The sequence below is a fragment of the Gossypium hirsutum genome, chromosome D01 (assembly GCF_007990345.1).
Source record: "Gossypium hirsutum isolate 1008001.06 chromosome D01, Gossypium_hirsutum_v2.1, whole genome shotgun sequence".
NCBI classification, from domain to species: domain Eukaryota; kingdom Viridiplantae; phylum Streptophyta; class Magnoliopsida; order Malvales; family Malvaceae; genus Gossypium; species Gossypium hirsutum.
The window spans coordinates 7,403,805-7,429,450 of record NC_053437.1 but is presented as its reverse complement, the minus strand read 5'-3'; the positions used below and the strand labels follow the sequence as shown (position 1 = coordinate 7,429,450).

Sequence of the window (25,646 nt, the reverse complement as noted above, 5' to 3'; positions counted from 1 at the left end):
ATTAGTAAATGAAAAACTGAATTTGATATTGAAAGTAATTTTTGAAATGAAAGTGAGTTTGAATGGAGAATTGGAAACCCTAATAACTAGTCGGGCTGAGTCAGATATAGTTGGCATGCCAAAGGATTGGAAGAGTTCAGGGATACTTCGACCTCGAGTCGATGAGACACTGGGTGTCACTATTTTACTTCGGATAGATTCGATGAGATACTGGGTATCACTTTACTTCGGCTAGGCCGATGAGACACTGGGTGTCAACTTTGCTTCAAACTATCCGATAAGGCACTGGGTGCCAATCTGGTGTGTTTGGTTGGATCCGTGTATCCGCGAAAGTCCGAGTCTGTTAATAGGGGTAATTAATTGAAAAGTTAAATTGAACGAAATGAATCAGTTGAGCCATTGAAAAGAAACGTGATTGTGGAATATAATTTGAAAATGTGAATTGAATATGAAAATGCGAATAGAAAGCATGAACTAAATGTTCATGAGATAAATAATGGCTCAATGTGATAGTATATGATATTAACTAATGAAAGCCAAATTGAATTGTAGATATTGAGAAAAGAAAGTTAAATATGAATTAGTTTGGTAAAATTTTAAAGTTAAAAGATTTAATTTACTTGGTTATTATATTATAATTTAAATTATAGTAATACCACTGAGAATGATATACTCAGCGTACGGTTGTTTCCGTGCGCATGTTAGTAGAAATTAAGGTTCTGACTCAGCATACAGAGCGATCTCGACTCCAGTACAAAATTTGGTGATGTAATCTTTCTTTTGGTAAAGTGGCATGTACTTAGGTGTTATATTGGTCACTTGAAAGTGTCTTATGCTTTTTGTTGGAAATGATACTAAAATAATATTTTGATACTTGGTGTAATGAAATGGAAATAAAATTATCATACCATATTTGATATATTTAGTAATAAGTTGAAATAGAATGAATGAACTTTATTAATTTAAACAATATATGCAAATATTTATTCAGTAAATTACTAAGTTGATGTTTAAGATATGTTTAGGTGTATTTGAATATATAATTGTCTGGATTGTGATATTGGTTTTGAATTGGTTGCGGTTTGAAATTGCACGGAAGATTAAATATTTATAAAGGGGTTATATTGAGTTTTTTTTTTAGAAAAAAAAATGAAGTCAATTAGTAATAAAAATATTTATATGAAATTATGATTATATTATAATAAGTTTGTTATTTCTTCAAGAATTATTTGTAGATTGTCTGATATGTTCAGTAATGCCTCATAACCCTGTTTTGGCGATAGTTTAGGGTTATATTGAGTTTTTTTTATTAAAAAAATAAAGTCAATTTGTAACATCCCTTAACCTTACACTGTTGCCAGAACAGGGTTACGAGGCATTATCGGACATATCAGACAATCTACAAAGAATTCTTGAACAAATAACAAACTTATTATAATATAATCATAATTTCATATAAATATTTTTATTACTAATTGACTTCATTTTTTTTCTAAAATGAAATTCAATATAACCCCTTTATAAATATTTAACCTTCCCTGCAATTTCAAACCGCAACCAATTCAAAACCAATATCATAATCCATACAATTTTGTATTTTAGAAACACCAAAATATATCTTAAGTATCAACTTAGTAATTTACTAAATAAATATTTGCATATATTGTTTAAACTAATAAACTTCATTCATTCTATTTCAACTTGTTACCAAATATACCAAATATGTTATGATAATTCTATTTCCATTTCATTACACTAGGTATGAAAATATCATTTTAGTATTATTTTCAACCAAAAGCATAAGACACTTTCAAGTGACCAATATAACACCTAAGTACATGCCACTTTACCAAAAGAAAGATTACATCACCAAATTTTGCACTGGAGTCGGGATTGCTCTGGATGCTGAGCTGGAACCTTAATTTCTACTAACCTGCGCACGATAACAACCGTGCGCTGAGTATATCATACTCAGTGGTATTACTATAATTCAAATTATAATATAATAATCAAGTAAATTTAATCATTTAACTTTAAAAAAGTTTTCCAAACTAATTCATTTTTAACTTTCATTTCTCAATATCTACAATTCAATTTGGCTTTCATTAGTTAATATCTTATACTATCACATTGAGCCATTATTTATCTCATGAACATTTACTTCATGCTTTCTATTCACATTTTCAAATTATATTCCACAATCACGTTTCTTTTCAATGGCTCAACTGATTCATTTCGTTCGATTTAACTTTTCAATTAATTACCCCTATTAACAGATTCGGACTTTCGCGGATACACGGATCCAACCAAACACACCAGATTGGCACCCAATGCCTCATCGGATAGTTTGAAGCAAAGTTGACACCCAGTGTCACATCGGCCTAGCCGAAGTAAAGTGATACCCAGTATCTCATCGAATCTATCCGAAGTAAAATAGTGACACCCAGTGTCTCATCGACTCGAGGTCGAAGTATCCCTGAACTCTTCCAATCCTTTGGCATGACAACTATATCTGACTCAGCCCGAATAGTTAATAGGGTTTTCAATTCTCCATTCAAACTCACTTTCATTTCAAAATTTACTTTCAATATCAAATTCACTTTTTCATTTACTAATCAAAATTCAATTCAATTCTAACACATATTTCTCATTCAATTCAATTTTCTAAATTCAATTCAATAAAGTTACTTACCTCAATATTTACTTACCATAAATTAAATAAATTTAAAATTTATATTTAATAATGAATAACTTGAATTATAGTAATACAAACCCGAATTTCGCGATTACTCCTCGATAACTTTTTCCTTTCCTTTCGGTGCCGATGTCTCGGGTTCTTTGTTAGCTACGAAAATTAAAATAATTTACAATCATTAATATATCACTAATTTACATTAAATACTAAATTTCTATTTAACATTCACTTAAATTCCAATTTTAGTCCTAACTAAATTCATCTATTTTCCATTACAATTTCTATCTTATTCCTACCCAAATTCCATATAAACTTAAATTTAACTATCAAATTTTCATCATAATTTCATAATTTCGAATTTCTTTCAATTTAGTCCCTACAACACAAAACTTATAGCCTAGTTTACAATTTAATCATTTAATCAATTCTAATCAATAATTCTATCAAATAAACCCCTAATTCAATCATTTATTCAACATGAACCCTACTAAAAAATCTACTAATTTTCAAAATTTCAACTTAAATTCAATAATATTCAACTCTAGGACTCCAAAAACATCAAAATTATAAGAAAATGGACTAAATTGACTTATCAAATTAAATCCAAAGCTTTAAAAACCCTATTTCTCCTTTTTCTTTCTTTTCTTCTTTCCTTTCTTGTCTTTCTTTTTCTCCGTGTTTCGTTTCTATTCTGTTTCTTTCTATTTCTTTTTGTTTCTTTTTGTTCTTTTATTTTACTTTAGTTTAATAATTATTATTTCTTAAATATTAAGTAAATAAATATGTATTTTACAATTGTATGTATATGATTTATTACACTTGTATTTTACTATCACCATACATTTGTCAACTTATTAATTTGTTCATTAATCTAATAATATAATATCAATTAAATAATAATAACAATAATTATTATTATTATAATAAATATCTATTTAATAACAAATATAAATATTACAAATGTACACATATATTTTACATTTGTATTTTATCATCACCATCCACATGTCATAATTTCAATTTATTTATCATATAAAAATATTTTACTAATTAATAATAAATAATAAAATATCTTTTTTACTAACTATATATAAATAATACAAATGTACTCATTTAAATTAATACACTTGTATTTTATTTTTACCTTACACTTGTCTTTTCTTAATTTATTTCCTAATATAATAATATAATCAATTTAATTTATAATATAATAATATAATAATATAATAACAATAATAACAATAATAATATATTTTATAATTAAACAATCATAAAAATCCTTTGCCGTCCCATTCATTAGAATAGGCTTAATTGCCTATTTAGTCCCCCTTATCTAGAGGTGATCATGGGTTGAGCTACTCGGCCCGGCCCGACGGCCCGCCCGAAAAATGGGAGGGTTTGGGTAAAAATATAGACCAAAAATATGAGTTTAGGCAAAAAAATGAGGCTCGTTTAGAAAACGGGTCGGGCCTCGGGTAAAACTTTTTTGGCCAGGGCCCGGCCCGAATTATATATTAAATATATATTTTTTTATTTTTAATCAAATATATATTTTATATATATTAAATATATATTTAATATGGGCTGGGCCGGGCTCGAGCTTAGCAATTTTATTTTCGGCTAAGCTTGGACAAATTTTTAGGTCCATATTTCGAGCTGGGCTGAGCCCGAGCCTAGAAAATGGGTTTAAAATTTTGTTTGGGCCCGGCCCGGCCCATGATCACCTCTTACCTTATCTTCTTTTAATCTATAATTAGACTTTCACACCTCATTTAATTCAGTCCTTTTTCCTAATTTCTATTAACTAAGCTAAATTCACCCAATTTGAACCTAATTAAACACTCAACTAGACTCATGATTACTCCTAATAATTATTTACGAACTCAGTTTACTAAGACGGAAGCCCTATAACTCACTTTTCTGGTGCCTGTAAATTTTGGTTCATTACACATTTAGTAATAAAAATATTTATATTAAATTATGATTATATTATAGTAAGTTTGTTATTTGTTCAAGAATTATTCGTAGATTGTCTGATATATCCGGTAATGCCTCGTTACCCTGTTTCGGTGACGGTTTAGGGTTAAGAGGTGTTATATTTTGTTGGTATCAGAGCTATTAGGTTTAGTCGATTCTCGGCCTAAATCGGGTTTGGAAATTGAGTCTAGAAGTACATGCCACTGTCGGGTCAAAATTGAGTCAGGATTTTTGGATGCTGACCTATTTGTTTGTTTCTATTTTATAGATTAAAGATGTCAGATAAAAGAAAGGAAATGTATACTGGAGATGAAGAATCATACGGGTTAGATGAAACCAAGTCGGTAACACCTAGCATAAACCCTGTAAGAAATCAACCTCCTAGAGTAGAAAGAAGAAATGATAGAGATGATTTTGATAGATTATGAGTAATTACCAATGCCTTACAAAGAGTAGCGGAAATTACTCCTACTACGACTTCAGTACCAATTCAAAGACGAGCCCCGATAAGAGAATTAAGGAAATATGGTGCCCCTGAATTTATGGGTCTGAAAGAAGTGGATCCATCAACAGCTGAAAATTGGATGGAGTCGACCAAAAGAATTTTACAGCAAGAAATGTATCCCTCGAGAGTGCTTGATTTGTGTCGTTTCTCTATTACAAGAGGAAGCCTACCAATGGTGGGAATCAGTGGTTCGACATCTACCGAAAGATCAGATAACATGAGATCTATTTCAGAAGGAGTTTCAAAAGAAATATGTTGGGGAGATGTATATTGAAGACAAGAAACAAGAGTTTTTAATGCTACAACAGGGTGACATGTCAGTAATAGATTATGAGAGAGAATTCTCGAGACTCAGCAGATACGCCTCAAAATTTATACCAACTGAAGCAGATAGTTGTAAAAGATTCTTATGGGGATTGCGTGATGAGATTAAGGTACAGTTGGTATCTCACTGTATTACTGAGTTCGTAGATTGAATTGAGCAAACCAAAATGGTAGAGCAAGTGTTGGCCTCGACAAAAAGACTGAAAATGTCAGACTAACCAGGAAAAGTGCGGGAACTATCAGCTTAAATCCTCAGCCAAAAAGATCAAAGGAATCTCAAGGTAGATGAAGACCCAATTATAGATCAGATAAATGTGGTAAAAGTAGAGGGAAACAGATGACAGTATCTACTGGTAGCGTGAGAGGTCCATCTCAAGAAATAGTAATTCTAGATTGTCAACACTGTGGGAAGAAACATAGAGGGGAATGTTGGAAATTGACTAGGGGCTGCTTCCAATGTGGTTCTACAGATCATTTCATTAGAGATTGTCCGAAAATTGATAGTGTTGCACCAGTAACATCACAAATATCAATATTTATAGTTAGAGGCAGAGGTTCTGGTAGAGGTGGTTCAGCTTCTAGAGGAGAGGTGGTGCTAAGAAAAGCAGTGACATTGTTACTCAGCAATCCGAGGCCAGAGTACCAGTCAGAGCTTATGTCATCAGAACCCGAGAAGAGGGCGATGCTCACGATGTAGTAATACGTATATTTTTACTGTATTCTGAGCCTATTCATACTTTGATTGATCCCGGCTCTTCACATTCCTATATTAATTTAAAATTAGTTGATCCGGGAAAATTAAAATCAGAAATGTCTAGAGTGTTTATAGAGGTGTCGAGTCCGTTGGGGCAAACATTATTAGTGAATCAAGTTTGTCCGAGATGCCTGTTAATTATATAGAATAAAACTTTTCCTGTTGACCTATTGATGATGCCATTTGGGGATTTTGATATATTACTGGGGATGAATTGGATATCTGAGCATGTAGTGATTTTGAACTGCTGTAAAAAGAGATTCAGCATTCAGACAGAAGGTGGAGATCGGATTGAAGTAAATCGTATCCGTACTAGTGGGCTGACACGTATTATTTCATCAATAAAGGCTAATAAATTACTGCAGTAGGGTTGTTCAACATATTTGGCATATATTATTAATTCAGATTCAATTGAAAGCCAGTGCAGTAAAATTTAGACAGTATGTGAGTTTCCTGATGTATTTCCCAAAGAATTACTGGGTTTACTACCAGGTAGAGAAGTTAAGTTTGTTATAGAGGTTTATCCGGGCACTACTCCTATATCTATACCTCCGTATCGGATGTCACCTACAGAGTTAAAGGAGCTGAAAATACAGTTGCAAGACTTGTTAGACCGTGGCTTTATTCAACCGAGCATATCACTGTAGGGAGCTCCGATATTATTCATTAAGAAGAAAGATGGATCAATGCGATTATGTATTAATTATCGGTAGTTGAAAAAGGTAATAATAAAAAATAAGTATCCATTGCCTCGCATCGACGATTTGTTTGATCAATTGAAGGGAGTCTAAGTATTTTTGAAAATTGACTTGAGATTTGGATATTATCAGCTGAAAGTAAAAGAAAGTGATGTGCTAAAGACTGCATTTCGTACTCGGTATGGTCATTATGAATTTTTGGTGATGCCGTTCGGGTTAACTAACGCCCCAGTTGCTTTTATGGATTTAATGAACCATATTTTCCAGCCATATTTGGATCAGTTTGTGGTAGTTTTCATTGATGATATACTGGTCTATTCGACGTCAGAGTCAGAACATGATCATCATCTCAATATTGTGCTACAGATTCTACGAGAGAAGAAACTATATGGAAAGCTCAGCAAATGCGAGTTTTGGTTATCAGAAGTTGTATTTTTTGGACATGTGGTATCGGCAGATGGAATCAGAGTTGATCCGAAGAAGATTGAAGCAATTGTTCAGTGGAAAGCACTGAAGAATGTATTTGAGGTACGCAGTTTTCTTGGTTTAGCCGGGTATTACAGAAGATTTGTGAATGGATTTTTGAAGATAGCTTTGTCGATGACCAAGTTACTACAGAAGAATGTTTCTTTTATCTGGGATGATCAGTGCCAGAGAAGTTTTGAAACATTAAAGCAAATGTTAGTCGAGGCACCAGTTCTGACATTATCAGAATCAGGTAAGGATTTTGTAGTATACAGTGATGCTTCTTTGAATGGTCTGGGCTGTGTTTTGATGCAGGACAGGAAGGTAATAGCCTATGCATCTCGACAATTGAAACCACACGAGCGTAACTATCTGACTCATGATTTAGAGCTAGTAGCTATAATTTTTGCATTAAAGATTTGGAAACATTATCTTTATGGTGAAAAATTTTATATATATACATATCAAAAAAGTCTCAAATACCTTCTGTCGCAAAAAGGAATTGAATTTGAGATAGAGACGGTGGATCGAGTTTCTAAAAGGTTATGATTGCGTCATAAATTATCATCCGGGAAAGGCAAACGTGGTAGCAGATGCACTAAGTAGAAAAGCTACAATAGAATTAAGAGCAATGTTTGCACAGCTCAGTATCAGTGATGATGTGAGTCTTTTCGCCAAATTGAGAGTAAAGTCAGTAATGTTTGATCAGATCAGATCAGCATAGTTGGAAAATTATAGGTTGTTAAAAAAGAGAGAGATGGTACAGAATTGCCTGACAGAAAATTTTAGTGTTGATGATTATGATTATTTGAGATTCTAAAATCGAATATGCATTCCAACTACTTTTGAGCTTAAAAAGTTAATTCTTCGAGAAGCACACGATAGCTCTTTCGTATTGCACCCTAGTGGAACGAAAATGTATTGGAATTTACGAGAACTATACTGGTGGCCAGGAATAAAAAGAGATATAGTCGAGTATGTTGGTAAATGTTTGACATGTCAGCGGGTAAAAACGAAACATCAGGTACCGATAAGTCTACTTCAACCTATTAGTATTCCGGAGTGGAAATGGAATTGTATCACAATGGATTTTGTTGTTGTAAGCAAGTAAGAAGAATGCCATTTGGGTGATAGTTGATAGACTTACCAAGTCAACACATTTCATATCGGTCAAAACCGATTGGTCATTGTAGAAACTAGCTGAAGTATATATCCGAGAAATTGTGAAACTGCATGGTATTCTGATATCGATAATCTCAGATCAGGATCCTCGATTTACATCGAGATTTTGGAGGCAATTACATGAGTCATTGGATACACGGCTTAGTTTCAGTACTGCATTTCATCCGCAAACTGACAGGCAGTTAGAGCGGGTAATTCAGATACTAGAAGATATGCTTCGGGCTTGTGTCATCGATTTTGAATCTAGTTGGGAACGTTATATGCCATTAGCTGAATTTGTGTATAATAATAGTTTCCAATCAAGTATTGAAATGGCCCTGTATGAAGTATTATATGGTCGAAAATGTAGATCACCAGTGTTTTGGACAGAATTGAATGAAAGAAAAGTGATTGCACCGGAATTAATTCAAGAAACTGAGGAAATAGTTAAGAAGATTCAAGAAAGATTAAAGGCAGCCTTTGATAAGCAGAAATCATTTGCTGATTTAAAATGTCGAGACATTGAATATTCAGTTGGAGACAAAGTATTTCTTAAAGTCTCTCCTTAAAAGAAAGTATTGAGATTTGGTCGAAAAAGAAAGTTGAGTCCTCGTTATATAGGGCTATATGAGATTGTAGAAAGAATCAAACTGGCCGCTTATCAGTTAGCTTTACCTCCAAAACTACAGAAAATTCATGATGTTTTTCATGTTTCGATGTTGCTGAGATATAGATCGGATCCTTCTCATGTTATTCCTACTGAAGACATTGAAATTTAATCTGATTTAACTTATGAAGAAGAGTCGATTCAGATATTAGTTCGAGAAGTGAAAGAATTAAGACATAAACGGGTTCCTCTAGTAAAAATGCTATGGAGAAATCATAATGTAGAGGAAGCAACTTGGGAACTGGAGGAAACTATGAGAGCACAATATCCTTATCTCTTCTTAGGTAAATTTCGATGACGAAATTTATTAAACAGGGAGAAATGTAATGACCAGAAATTCACAAGCACCGGAAAAGTGAGTTATAGGGCCTCCGTCTTAGTAAACCGAGTTCGTAAATAATTATTAGGAGTAATCATGAGTCTAGTTGAGTGTTTAATTAGGTTCAAATTGGGTGAATTTAGCTTAGTTAATAGATATTAGGAAAAAGGACTGAATTGAATGAGGTGTGAAAGTCTAATTATAGATTAAAAGAAGATAAGGGGGACTAAATAGGCAATTAAGCCTATTCTAATGAATGAGACGGCAAAGCATAAAAATCTTTGATTTTTATTATTGTTTAATTATAAAATATATTATTATTGTTATTATATTATTATATTATAAGTTAAATTGATTATATTATCATATTATGAAATAAATTAAGAAAAGACAAGTGTAAGGTAAAAATAAAATACAAGTATATTTGTAACACTCCTTACCCGAGACCGTTGCTGGTGTAATGACCCAAATTCAAAGTTATCGGAATAGTGGTTTCGTAACCACAAATCCGATTTAAAGATAAATTTATTTTAATATTTTTGCATGAATATTGATATGATAGGAACATCGTATAAAAATATCAATAGAAAAATTTTACCGATTTAGTGGTTAGTTAGAAAAAGAAATTATTGAACAAATTGGGTAAAAATAAGGTATCGAGACTTTGATCTCATAAAACCGAGTCAAAAATAATTTTATAAATAATTATGAAATATTAGTAATATGATATAAAAATTTCGTTAGAAAATTTTAATGTTTGGATAGTCAATTACGTAAAAAGGACTAATTGAAAAGGTGTAAAAGTTACTAGAATGATTAAATAGCTCAATTGTTAAATGAGGAGGGACATAAATTGCAAATCATCCCAAAAGAAGATATTTTGCGCGGCATACGTTGAGAAAACTCAGGAGAATTGAAGAATTAAGGGTAAAATTGGAATATTGCAAAAATTGCTTTAAAAGTTAGGACTAAAGTGGAATATCTAGAATTCTCTTCATATTTTCTGCATTCTCATCAGCCAAAAACGTCCCAAGAGTTTCTTCAAGCTGTTTTTTCATAATTTTTGCACCAAGTGAGTTAATGCTTGCCTTTTTCTTGTAATCTTTGTGTTTCTAAGACTTTTACAACTAGGTCCTATTACTAAATTCATTAGCTTTTGATTTTATGAATGAAATGGAAAGTTTCTATGAATATGTGCTGGAAGTTTATGATGAAATAGGATGAAAGTGAAGCTTTAATTTGTTTATGAGATGATTTTATTAGGTGATTTCAATAGAAATTGATTTGTAGGACCTAATTGTGAAAAAGTTTGGAATTAAAGTCTAATGCTAAAATTATGATTTCCAAAGGTTATAAAGTAGTTTAAAGTGATGGAATAATGTGTTAATTTAGGAAAAATCAGCTCAATTGAGAGGTTAATTGAGCAAGGATGAAATTATCATTTATTGAAAGTTTAGGAAAAAATGGTAATTAACCTCATGCACTAAAACAGTTTGGACAGCAGCAGTAGATTAACTTTGAAAAATCACCAAAAATTGTAGAAATTGAATTATAGGATGAATAAAATATTAAATTAAAGCTTATTGAGTCTAGTTTCTTATAAAAGAAATGGTGTAAGCAATGGAAATGTAAATCATGAGATATAATAGGTTTTGTGAGACAAGGTCAGAATGAATTCAGGTTCCCCTGTTCTGACTTTGGAAAAATCATTAAAAATTTAAAAAAATTATTATGAGTTATAATTTATATGGTTAGAATCCTTAATGAGTCTATTTTCAGAAGAAACAAACGGAAACATCATCCGAATTCTGTATAATGAGATAATTAATTTTTAGTGAAGAGGGGTCGGAACTGTCAATAAGTGAAACAAGGGAAACTTTAAAGAATAAACTGTACTTATTGGCTATTCAAAAAATTCTAAAAATTTTATGGTAAGAAGATAATCGAGTCTAGTTTCAAATTAACGGATCTTAATTTGGAGTTCCGTAGCTCAAGATATAAATAATTTAGTGACTGTGAATCAGTAAGACAACTTTGAATGCACTATAAATAATAATGGAATTTTAGACAATGTTACATGTGAACATGAAATGTATTAGATTAATGATTAAATTTATTTATTTAGATCCTGAAAATTCAAATACGAAGCTAGATCGAAGAAAAGAAAAAGTTCGGGATTAGTAGGTTTTTATTTACGAACAAGTATCGAGGTAAGTTCGTGTAACTTGAATTATATTCTTAAATGCTTGAAATGTTTGTTATTGTTGTGAATATGAGTTGTATGTTTATTGTATGATAATTGATGAAGTATTGATATACTTGATGAAAAGAGGAAATAAATCCCGGTTGAATGAAAGGAAAATTCGATAGATCTCTGAAAAGGAATTGACGGTAAAAAGGATCTAGCCCGAACGGGTGATCTTATCCTAATATAGCCCTCCCGAAGAATATGTGGAAAATGGATTTAGCCCGGACGGGTAATCCAAATTAGGTTCTGAATTTAGCCTGGACTGGTAATTCAGATCCAAGCTCATTAGAGTAATTGTCATTGCAGGGGATTTAGCCTGGACTGGTAATCTCGCTGTAAGGATGAGGTTCGTGGGAGTGTGCTCTCTGAAATGGAAATGTGTGCACATGAATATGAATTGACGGACCCAAAATTGTACACTAAAGTGTACCTCTGAAAATCCATCGAAATTTCAAGTAGTTCAACGGGGTAAATATGGAAAAATAACAAGGAAATGGAAATCATGTTATTGATGAGCTCATCAATCATGGTATAAATTATTGATACGTGGAAATTATTGGACTAATTTGAATGTTGAGTTTGTGCATGATAGGGGAATAATGTATGGAATGGGTGTATGAATGTTTATTACATTGTATGGAAAATATTAGGTAAGTATAATTCTTGTTACATGAGCTTCCTAAGCACAAAGTGCTTATCCTGTTTCTTTTCCCCCTGTTTTGTAGTGTTAAAAGCTCGGAGGTCGGATTTGGTCGGAGACGCATCACACTATCAACCTCAAGATCTCGGTACATAAAGAAACTTATTTCTGAAATCAATGGCATGTATAAGCTAGTAAAGTAGATGTTAATGTGGAATGAATGTATGGTTAGCCATTGGTATGGCTAACAAATTTTGGTTTTGGCATGTGATGAGATTATCTTATGAATACAATAAATCTATCTTGAAAATATGTTGAAATGGATTGGTTGTGTTGGCTTGGTCTTGGTTTAAAATTTGCAGGGAGGATTAGATATTTATAAAGGGGTTATATTGAGTTTTAAAAAAAATCAGTAAAATCTGGTAATACCTCGTATCCTATTCCGGTGACGGATACGGGTAAGGGGTGTTACATTTGTTGGTATCAGAGCTACGGTTTAGCCGGTTCTCGGACCGACGTAGCAAATATGAGATTAGCTATACATGCCATTTAAATTATCATTGATAGTGTGATATCTCTTGACCATTTGAAATGTGATTTTCTTATACTAAATGTCTGCCGACCGAGCTCAACCCGAGGAAGCCGGAAGTCATGCTTCGGCTTCAGAACAAAGAGAAGTTGAGGTTACTAGTTGTAGAAGGTTCGAGACAAGGGACCAAAGTGAAGAGGCTAAAATGGCCTTCTATCAAATGATGAGTTAATGGTTTGCTCAGTATATAAGAACTAACCCTGTAGTGCAGCAAGCTCAAGCTCCTCCTCCTCCTCCACCAGTTTCCGAGATTTTGCAGGGTATAGGTACTGAATCTATCAGAAAAAGGAAAGCTCCGATTGATAAAATCAGAAAATATGAGGCAGAAGAATTTAGAGCTGCAATCGATGATGATCCCGAACGGGCTGAGTTTTGGTTAGAGAATACTATTCGGGTTTTGAAGGAATTATCTTGCACACCAGAAGAGTGTTTGAAATGCGCCATCTCACTGCTAAAAGACACAGCTTATCATTGGTGGAATACTAAAGCTTCAGTGGTTCCGAAAGAAGAGATTACGTGGGAGTTCTTTCAGAACAAATTTAAAAAGAAATATATCAGTCAGAGGTTCCTCGATCAGAAGAGAAAAGAATTTCTTGAGCTGAAATAGAGTAACAGATCAGTATCTGAGTATGAAAGAGAATTTGTCCGATTGAGTAAATATGCTCAGGAATGGGTACAATCAGAAGCTGAAATGTGCAAACGATTTGAAGAAGGGTTGAATGAAGAAATTAAGCTACTGATCGAAATTCTTGAAATCCGAGAGTTTGCTACTATTGTAGAGTGAGCTTATAAAGCAGAAGAATTGAGCAAAGAAAAGAAACAAGCTGAAAGAGAAGCTCGGGTTTTCAGTAAAAGATCGATGGAAAAATCCCAGTTTTCTGCTTCAAAGAAATTGAAGAAATACCAGGATCGTTCTACCTCAGCCACTGGGTATTCGGGTAGAGAGCGAGGTTTTCAACGTACTAATCCAAGACCTTCCACTCCATCAGTGACCAGTGTTGGCAGTGTTGGTACCCATAAGCCGAGATGTCAGTACTGTAATAAAACTCATTTTGGTGAATGCCGATTAAAGAGCGGGGCTTGTTACCGATGTGGTTCTTTCGATCATTTCCTCAGAGATTGTCCCGAAAGGGGTGAAAAAGAAGTTGAACAGACATTGAAGCTGAGTAATCTAGTTTCGAGGGGTAGACCATCTCGACCATCTGGTAATGTCACTGGTAGCCGAGGAGCTACGAAAGATACTGCAGACAGGCCTGAGGCACGAGCACCTACTAGGACATATGCCATCCGTGTTAGAGAAGAGGCCTCAACACCCGATGTTATTACTGGTACATTTTCTTTAGTTGATACTGATATTACTGCATTGATTGATCCTGGTTCTACGCATTCATATATATGTGTTAAACTTGCACTTGTTAAAAATTTATCTGTTGAACATACTGAATTTGTGGTTAAAGTCTCAAACCCCTTGGGCCAGTCTGTGTTAGTGGATAAAATTTGTAAAAATTGTCCACTGATGGTAAGAGGTTATTGTTTCTCGGCTAACTTCATGTTACTCCCTTTTGATGAGTTTGATGTGATATTGGGTATGGATTGGCTAACTCAGCATGATGCAGTAGTAAACTGTAGACAGAAATATATTGTGCTGAAGTGTCAGAATGGAGAATTACTTCAGGTTAAATCTGATCAGACAGAAGAATTATCTAATGTGATTTCAGTGATGACAGCTCAGAGGTGTGTCAGAAAAGTGTATGATGCTTATTTGGCGTATGTGTTAGACACTAAGGTATCTGAGTCAAAGATACAGGCAGTGCCAGTTGTATGTGAATTTTCTGATGTGTTTCCAGAAGAATTACCGGGGTTGCCACCAGAAAGAGAAGTGGAATTTTCTATAAATCTGATTCCGGGAACTACTCCAATCTCCATAGCTCCGTATCGTATGGCTCCTGCAAAATTAAAAGAGTTAAAGACACAGTTGCAAGAACTTGTTGACAGGGGTTTTGTTCGACCAAGTCATTCACATTGGGGTGCTCTGGTCCTATTTGTGAAAAAGAAGGACGGGTCCTTAAGATTGTGTATTGATTACCGACAACTCAACAAAATCACTATAAAGAATAAGTACCCATTGCCTCAGATTGATGATCTGTTTGACCAGTTGAAGGGTGCCACTGTATTTTCAAAGATTGATCTCCGATCGGGCTACTATCAGTTACGGGTAAAGGAGTCAGATGTACCGAAGACAACTTTCAGAACCAGGTATGGGCATTATGATTTTCTTGTTATGCCGTTTGGGCTGACTAATGCACCTGCAGTATTTATGGACTTGATGAATCAGATATTCGGACCGTACTTAGACAGGTTCGTGGTAATTTTTATTGATGATATCTTGGTCTATTCCCGAGATGAAAATGAACATGCAGAACATTTGAGAATTGTGTTGCAAATTCTACGAGAAAAGAAGCTATATGCTAAATTCAGTAAATGTGAATTTTGGCTTCGAGAAGTGACTTTTCTTAGACATATTGTATCCGCGGAAGGCATCAGGGTAGATCCAAGTAAAATCTCAGCTATTGTCAATTGGAGTCCACCAAAAAATGTATCTGAAGTTAGAAGTTTCTTGGGTTTAGCTGGTTATTATCGGAGATTTGTACAGGGGTTCTCTATGATAGCTTCTCCGATGACCCGTTTATTATAGAAAGATGTTAAATTCGAGTGGACTGATGAATGCCAACAGAGTTTCGACCGATTGAAAGATTTGTTGACGAAAGCACCTGTGTTGGTACAACCTGAATCGGGTAAAGAATTTATTATTTATAGTGATGCATCATTAAATGATTTAGGTTGTGTCTTGATGCAAGAAGGTAAAGTTATAGCCTATGCTTCGAGACAACTTAAGCCACATGAAAGAAATTACCTGATGCACGATCTTGAATTAGCTACTATTGTATTTGCATTAAAAATATGGTGGCATTACTTGTATGGTGAGAAATGTCATATTTATACTGATCATAAAAGTCTAAAATATCTGATGACACAGAAAGATTTGAATTAGAGACAGCGTAGGTGGCTTGAATTGATAAAAGACTATGATTTGGTTATTGATTACCATCCGGGTAAGGCTAATGTTGTAGCTGATGCTCTGAGCCGAAAATCTCTGTTTGCTTTGCGAGCTATGAATGCCCAATTGTCTTTGGTTGATGATGGTTCAGTCGTAGCTGAGTTGAGAGTTAAACCGACATTTCTACAACAAATATATGAAGCTCAGAAAAATTATGAGAAGCTACAGGCTAAACGGGTACAATGTGAGTCAGGTAATGATTCAGAATTTCAGATTGGGACTGATGGTTGTTTGTTATTCAGAGGCAGAGTATGTGTACCGAAAAATTTAGAACTTGTACAGAAGATTTTACACGAGGCACACAGTGATATTATGTCTGTACATCCGGGAGGTAATAAAATGTATAATGATTTGAAAAAGATGTACTGGTGGCCAGGTATGAAACGTGATATCTTTGAGTTTGTATCAAGATGTCTGAAATGTCAACAGGTCAAAGTTGAACGTCAGGTACCTTCGGGGTTACTTCAGCCAATCACTATACCGGAATGGAAGTGGGAAAGAATTACTATGGATTTTGTGTCCGGATTACCATTGTCTCCGAAGAAGAAAGATGTCATTTGGGTGATCGTTGATCGATTAACAAAATCAGTACATTTTATCCCGGTACATATGGATTATTCTCTAGATAAATTGGCTGAACTGTATATATCTGAGATTGTCAGGCTACATGGAGTGCCAATCTCTATTATATCAGATAGAGATCCTCGATTTACATCTCGTTTCTGGGACAAATTGCAAGAAGCCTTGGGTACTTAGTTGTATTTCAGCACTGCATTTCATCCTTAGACAGATGACCAATCTGAGCGTGTAATTCAGGTACTGGAAGATATGCTCCGATGTTGTATATTAGAGTTTGAAGGTAATTGGGAGAAGTATCTACCTTTGATTGAATTTGCTTACAATAACAGTTATCAGTCTAGTATTAAAATGGCTCCGTATGAAGCTTTGTATGGTAGAAAATGTAGAACACCGTTATATTAGACCGAGCTCAGTGAAAAGAAGATACATGGGGTTGATTTGATCCGGGAAACAGAAGAAAAAGTCAAGGTGATTCGAGATAGTCTAAAAGCAACTTCCGATCGTCAGAAGTCATATGCTGATCTTAAACGAAAAGAGATTGAATTTCAGGTGGGTGATAAGGTATTCTTAAAAGTGTGTCCTTGGAAGAAAGTTCTCCGGTTCGGTAGAAAGGGTAAATTGAGTCCAAGATTTATCGGGCCATATGAAATCATAGAAAGAATTGGACTGGTTGCTTATCGATTGGCATTACCACTGGAACTCGATAGAATTCATAATGTTTTTCATGTGTCTATGCTACGACGGTATCGATCAGATCCTTCACATGTTATTTCTCCGACAAAAGTGGAGATTCAGCCGTATATGACTTACAATGAAGAACCGGTCAAGATATTGGCACGGGAAACAAAGGAGCTTAGAAATAAAAAGATAAATTTGGTGAAAGTATTATGGCAAAAGCACGGGATTGAGGAAGTGACATGGGAACCGGAGGAGGCAATGAGGAAACAATACCCGAACCTCTTTACTGGTAAGATTTTCGAGGACGAAAATCCTTAAAGGGGGAGAGTTGTAATGGCCCAAATTCAAAGTTATTGGAATAGTGGTTTCGTAACTACAAATCTGATTTAAAGATAAATTTATTTTAATATTTTTGCATGAATATTAATATGATAGGAAAATCATATGAAAATATCGATAGAAAAATTTTACCGATTTAGTGGTTAGTTAGAAAAAGAAATTATTGAAGAAATTGGGTAAAAATAAGGTATCGAGACTTTGATCCCGTAGAATCGAGTCAAAAATAATTTTATAAATAATTATGAAATATTAGTAATATGGTATAAAAATTTCGTTTGAAAAGTTTAATGTTTGGATAGTCAATTACGTAAAAAGGACTAAATTGAAAAGGTGTAAAAGTTACTAGAAGGATTAAATAGCTCAATTGTTAAATGAGGAGGGACATAAATTGCAAATCATCCCAAAAGAAGATATTTTGCGCGGCATACGTTGAGAAAAATTAGGAGAATTGAAGAATTAAGGGTAAAATTGGAATATTGCAAAAATTACTTTAAAAGTTAGGACTAAAGTGGAATATCTAGAATTCTCTTCATATTTTCTGCATTTTCATCAGCCAAAAACGTCCCAAGGGTTTCTTCAAGCTGGTTGTTCATAATTTTTGCACCAAGTGAGTTAATGCTTGCCTTTTTCTTGTAATCTTTGTGTTTCTAATACTTTTACAACTAGGTCCTATTACTAAATTCATTAGCTTTTGATTTTATGAATGAAATGGAAAGTTGCTATGAATATGTGCTGGAATTTTATGATGAAATAGGATGAAAGTGAAGCTTTAATTTGTTTATGAGATGATTTTATTAGGTGATTTCAGTAGAAATTGATTTGTAGGACCTAATTGTGAAAAAGTTTGGAATTAAAGTCTAATGCTAAAATTATGATTTCCAAAGGTTACAAAGTAGTTTAAAGTGATGGAATAATGTGTTAATTTAAGAAAAATCAGCTCAATTGAGAGGTTAATTGAGTAAGGATGAAATTATCATTTATTGAAAGTTTAGGGAAAAATGGTAATTAACCTCATGCACTAAAACAGTTTGGACAACAGCAGTAGGTTAACTTTGAAAAATCACCAAAAATTGTAGAAATTGAATTATAGGATGAATAAAATATTAAATTAAATCTTATTGAGTCTAGTTTCTTATAAAAGAAATGGGGTAAGCAATGGAATTGTAAATCATGAGATATAATAGGTTTTGTGAGACAAGGTCAGAATGAATTCTGGTTCCCCTGTTCTGACTTTGGAAAAATAATTAAAAATTATAAAAAAATGATTATGAGTTATACTTTATATGGTTAGAATCCTTAATGAGTCTATTTTCAGAAGAAACAAACGGAAACATCATCCGAATTCTTTACAATGAGATAATTAATTTTTAGTGAAGAGGGTCGGAACTGTCAATAAGTGAAACAGGGAAAACTTTAAAGAATAAAATATACTTATTGGCTAGGAAAAAAATTATGAAAATTTTATGGTAAGAATATAATCGAGTCTAGTTTTAGGGAAAATTAACAGATCTTAATTTGGAGTTCCGTAGCTCAAGATATAAATAATTTAGTGACTGTGAATCAGTAAGACAGCTTTGAATGCACTATAAATAATAATGGAATTTTAGAGAATGTTACATGTGAACATGAAATGTATTAGATTAATGATTAAATTTATTTATTTAGATCCGGAAAATTCAAATACGAAGCTAGATCGAGGAAAAGAAAAAGTTCGGGATTAGTAGATTTTTATTTACGAACAAGTATCGAGGTAAGTTCGTGTAACTTGAATTATATTCTTAAATGCTTGAAATGTTTGTTATTGTTGTGAATATGAGTTGTATGTTTATTGTATGATAATTGATGAAGTATTTATATACTTGATGAAAAGAGTAAATAAATCCCGGTTGAATGAAAGGAAAATTCGATAGATCTCTGAAAAGGAATTGACGGTAAAAAGGATCTAGCCCGGACGGGTGATCCTATCCTGATATAGCCCTCCCAAAGAATATGTGGAAAATGGATTTAGCCCGGACGGGTAATCCGAATTAGGGTCTAAATTTAGCCTGGACTGATAATTCAGATCCAAGCTCATTAGAGTAATTGTCATTGCAGGGGATTTAGCCTGGACTGGTAATCCCGACAATACTCTGTGAGTTTATATTACAGGGGATTTAGCCTGGACTGGTAATCCCGCTGTAAGGATGAGGGTCGCGGGAGTGTGCTCTCTGAAATGGAAATGTGCACACATGAATATGAATTGACGGACCCAAAATTGTACACTAAAGTGTACCTCTGAAAATCCATCGAAATTTCAAGTAGTTCAACGGGGTAAATATGGAAAAATAACAAGGAAATGGAAATCATGTTATTGATGAGCTCATCAATCATGGTATAAATTATTGATACATGGAAATTATTGGACTAATTTGAATGTTAAGTTTGTGCATAATAGGGGAATAATGTATGGAATGGGTGTATGAATGTTTATTACATTGTATGGAAAATATTAGGTAAGTATAATTCTTGTTACATGAGCTTACTAAGCACAAAGTGCTTATCCTGTTTCTTTTTCCCCTGTTTTGTAGTGTTAAGAGCTCGGAGGTCGGATTTGGTCGGAGATGCATCACACTATCAACCTCAAGATCTCGGTACATAAAGAAACTTATTTCTAAAATCAATGGCATGTATAAGCTAGTAAAGTAGATGTTAATGTGGAATGAATGTATGGTTAGCCATTGGTATGGCTAACAAATTTTGGTTTTGGCATGTGATGAGATTATCTTATGAATACAATAAATCTATCTTGAAAATATGTTGAAATGGATTGGTTGTGTTGGCTTGGTCTCGGTTTAAAATTTGCAGGGAGGATTAGATATTTATAAAGGGGTTATATTGAGTTTTAAAAAAAATCAGTAAAATCTGTTAATACCTCGTATCCTATTCCGGTGACGGATACGGGTAAGGGGTGTTACAGCTGGAGTCGAGCATGAGGCGTTATCTAACTTAACTTACTAGTTTGGAGCATAAAAAATTGCTTTTAGAATTAATTTCACTATTCACAACAAAACTGTCCACCTGCGCGACTGTCACTAATTTAATTATAACTCGAGTTACGAAACTCAAAATTTAAATCCGTAAATTTTCCTTGAAACTAGACTCATATAGCTTCTTACCATAAAATTTTCAGAAATTTTGGTTTAACCAATTAGTACAGTTTATTCATTAAAGACTCTCCGATTTCACTGTCCAACGATTCTGACCACTACTCACTAAAAATCAATTATCTCAGTGTACAGACTTCATATGGTGTTTCTGTTTGATTCTATAGAAAATAGGCTCACTAAGGGCCAGTTCTTTATTGCTTTTGAGAAGTGCTTTTGAGAAGTGCTTTTGAGAAGTGCTTTTGAGAAGTGCTTTTGAGAAATTTGAGTGTTTGGCATTGCTGTCAAAAAGTGTTTTTGAAGAATAAAATGTCCATTTTAGACATGAGATTATAAAGTAACAAATATGTATTTAAATAATGTTCAAATTAGTTAATATTATGATATTTTAGCAAAAATATAAAAAAATAATTTATTATAACTTATTGTTAATATTTTAATATATAATTTTAATTTTAAATATTTCTAAGTAATTAATAATAATTATTTATAAAATTTAATTAGAATATATAAACTATATTTAAATATTTGAATATAAAAAATAAATATTTATAATTAGATATTGACAAGATTGTATTATTATAAAACTTATTTTTTATTTTTAATTAATGCTTTTAACACATTTGTATTATTTTATTTTAAAATGTATTTGAATACTGATGCTTCACAGTATTATTATAAAAATTTAATTAATGCTTCACAGTGTGAATACTGATGCTTTTCTTGCACTGATGCTTTTTCATTTATGATAAAGATCGACACCCGTTCTAAGTTGGACAATGTGTAAACAAAAAGCATGCAAGCATTGGTAATCAAGAGCATGCAAGCATTAAAAGAAATAAGAATATAACCAATAATTAAACAAGTCATCGTGCGAAAGTTGATACCTAGTGTAGCCTCTAGAACAATAAATACAATTGAACCTATAATCCAATTAAACTCAATGACAAAACATTAATGAATATGTAGAAGATTTCATTAAATAATACTTATTATCAAAGTGATTACTCATTTGCAGTATCCTAGTCTATTTCATTTTGCTCATACAGTTTTAAAATTGAAAGAACATTCTATTATAACAATGTCCAGCTTATAACATAAAGAGAGCACCAAATTCTGAGCATCAGAGTGTGCCTGCTGCAACTCTACCTTAACAGGCTCAGCTGCTTGCAGTTCTGCTTTCATCTTAGCTATTTTATCCGTAAGGCTGCTCATTTGTTGTTCTCTTTCAGATGTTACAGCTCCTATCTGAGCATGCAAGATCTGCAACTCATGCTGTGCAGCAGCAAGTTCCTATCTCATTATCCAGATTTTCACTTTTGCCATTAACAAAAGCTCGTAGACAAGATACTTCTTTTTGAAAAACAGAATTTTGGATAATAAGGATAACTAGAAACCTGAAAGAATATGAGAACCATGCAAATGAAATAAATAAAATGAATCATTTAAACTTTGGCATGACTTCAGCTCACAAAAACAGAAGATTCTGCTTGCTGCTTGAAATTTTGTAAATTAACATTTATTATTTGTACCTTTATTTTTCAGTTAAGATAAAGCAAAACATAATACAATTACTGCTTGCTCAATAGAAAGGAGATTCAGCAGAGAAGTATAGTGAAACTCATATTGATAAATAGAAACTGAGCAAACTGCCTACTATTACAGTATTACAATAACTTTAAAGGTACTTTCAAATATGATCGTAAGTTTAACAATATTATACCTTCAGCTGTTGAATTTGCAGTCTCATAGCAACAACATCTCCAGATGCATCTTCATTTACCACTGCCTACAATACATTAGTTCAAATCTTTCAATAAATATGACATCCAAAATTTAAAAACTATATACATTAACTAGAATTTGACTAACTGATTAAGAGGTTAAAAGAAATAAATTTTTTTTAACAAAAAGTTGTATTTTTAAATATATATACATGAAAAAAACTTGGTATCACTCTTACCTTTTTAACTAAATGGGTTCCACAACACAAAACTCTTATTATTAGTATACAAGTATAGATTATATAGTCTAAACAGGCTCAAAGGCTAGCATCGGTTCCCGTTGGGAACAGAAAATGAAACATAGGATTTCAGGAAATCACATGAATGACGAGTAAGCCATGCATTGAATTAAAAGTAGTTAAGCAAAGATCTCATACATTGTTCTTAATAAATTTAGCCCGCTGTGCAAACTTCAATGTACTTAGTGTCTCCAATGAACAACTGCAGAAAATGCCCAAAAGTTCGAACTTGAACAGTTCCAATGAAACCAAATTAATTTTGAAAACAATTTATAACCATGAACAGTCTCTATATCCTTTGTTTTTCTTTTATCGGTTCCTCACCACATAGTAAATAGGCTCACTCTCATATAAGAATCAAACAAACAATTTACACCACAGTTCCAAATCTCAATCAAATAAAGACTAAAGGAAGAATTAACTAAAAGAAACCACAAAACCAATATGAAGAGACTTTTTAACAGATGAAAGTGGAAGAGTAGCAAAGCAAATCCAGAATATAGGTTTGATCAGATAATACAATTCGAAATTAATGAAAGACCCAGAAAATCTAATCAAATGGGAAGTAATAGGAGGAGTAAAAAAAAAAGAAACCTTTCGGCAGTGGCGAGATTGGTGGGCACATCGTCGGTGCAAGCGAATTGCAATGCTGAAACAACTACTTGCCTGTTTCCCTTCTCCATTTCTTTTATCTCGATTCTCAATCCCCAAACCACAACCGCTGAGTAGAGCAAAGCAAAGTAGTAATCCAGAATTTTCCCTGAAAATTCTAATCGAAAGTAGTAAGCCAAAATTTTGAAAGTGAAAATGTGAAAAAATGGGTATAGAGCTCCTCTAAAGAACCAGAGAAAAGAAACTTTTTTGGGGGAGAAGGCAGGTTAAAATGGGAAATTATCAGCCAAACGGACTTTTGGCTGAAGAAATGGAGAAATTTTTAACTTCTCCATCAGCCAAAAAGCACTTCTCTGATGGTGGAAAAAATTTTGAAACGATGGCCGTTCTTCTTTGCTTTTAAGAGAAAAACACTTTTTGTTGCAAAAACCCGTTTAAAAAGCAGAGGAGAACGGGGCCTAAGGAATCTATACATATAAATTATAACTCATAATTCTTTTTCTACAATTTTTAATAAATTTCTAAAGTCAGAACAGAGTACTTAAAAAAAACATTTTGACCCTGTCTCACTAAAATTCAAATATCTCAAAATATAAAATTCCTTTGCCTGCACCATTTCTTTCATGTAAAAATCGACTTGATAAGCTTTAATTCTTTATATCATTCACTCTCTAATTCCATTTCTACTATTTTTGGTGGTTTTTCAAATTCACGTCACTGCTGCGGTCCAAAAAACTGCTTCTTTGCAAATTTTTACTCTTTTATAGTTTCCTTGTATTAACTACCATTTAAACGTACATAACACCAAAACATGTTCTCAATTTACCATTTTGATAGCTAATCTTTAGCTATATCATATGAACATACTAAAAAATGAATAAGTTTTTACACATGCCATAACTTTACACGTTTTGAAATCACATAATACTGAGATGTCTGTTGATAGTGTGATACAAGCTCTGACGATCCCCAATTCGAGCAAGCTCAAAACACTATAAAACAAAGGAAAGGAAGAAATGAGTAAGCTACTAATAGCTTAGTAAGTTACATGTAAACAATAAATACTCATTTAATAATTAACATTTTTAACATATAACTAATCAATACATTTCTTAGCAATTTCAATCACTTACACATGCACAATCTTACCAATTCACTTGCATATACATTTACACACTTAACCTTTATCACATATGCTCATTCTTTCAAATGTACTTGCATACACACTTCATTTCATATTCACTTTAACTCATTATTAATCCCGTTGAATACTCGAAATATACACGGATACGTAAAGAATTAGCACATAAAAGCCACACTGAGATGTAGCCGAAGCTACCACTGATATGTAGCCGTAGCTACCATTGAAATGTAGCCGAAGCTACCACTGATCAATAACACTGGAAATGTCCATGAGCCTGCTTATACAAGCTGTTGAATGCCTGCAACACATGCTAGATCACCCAGCACCCGGGACTCACTGTAACACTGGTCTCTAGTGACATGTCACTTGTATCCACTTCTATTCCTAAGTTCAACTGGGAATTTACACTTAACACTTTATTTTAAACACTTTATCACTTGAATAATTCATGAACAATTTTCCTTCCACATTCAATATTAATTCATATATCAAATATAATTCACAATTTATAAAAATATATTGCTATCATTTATACGTAACTTACCTCAGATGCAAAAAGACTATTTTCGTAAATTAGTCGATAATCTTCTCTTTTCCCCGATCACTTTCACTATTCCTTCTTTTTTGATCTATATTAACACAATTTAATACATTTTATCAACATTCCATTCAAATACAATTCATACACGATATTTTGACAAAATTTACATTTTTCTCATAACTTTTTAAAAATTATACTTTTGCCCCAAAGCTCGTAAAAATAAAATTCACTAAATTTCTTAAATTTCAAACCTCACTAAATCATATTTCATGCTCATAACTCAATTTCACAAAATCACAACTTTATGCACACTTTACTATCTTTCACAATTTAGTCCTTTTTCAACATTTTTATCGAAATTCATCTAGTAAAACTCGTAATTAGCACTTCAAACATCCATTATCTATCATTACTCATCAAATTGCAA

General features: G+C 33.0%; 1 protein-coding gene across 3 annotated transcripts; it reads right to left on the bottom strand.

Annotated features, from left to right (window-relative positions):
* Positions 1-21,853: 21,853 nt before the first annotated feature.
* LOC107916768 (kinesin-like protein KIN-12E) lies at positions 21,854-24,039 on the bottom strand. 3 transcript variants are annotated; one of them, XM_016846137.2, is made up of 4 exons: positions 23,517-24,039; positions 23,061-23,124; positions 22,623-22,688; positions 21,854-22,296 (listed from the first exon to the last, which is right to left on the bottom strand). In XM_016846137.2, the coding sequence occupies exons 1-4, from the start codon at positions 23,603-23,605 to the stop codon at positions 22,225-22,227; spliced, it is 291 nt and encodes a 96-aa protein (XP_016701626.1). In that variant the 5' UTR covers positions 23,606-24,039; the 3' UTR covers positions 21,854-22,224. The 3 variants fall into 3 exon arrangements, 2 of the variants coding, with proteins under 2 accessions (XP_016701626.1, XP_016701625.1); XM_016846136.2 differs by having other exon boundaries at positions 21,854-22,256; XR_001689594.2 differs by lacking the exon at positions 23,061-23,124 and having other exon boundaries at positions 23,517-24,009.
* Positions 24,040-25,646: the final 1,607 nt, after the last annotated feature.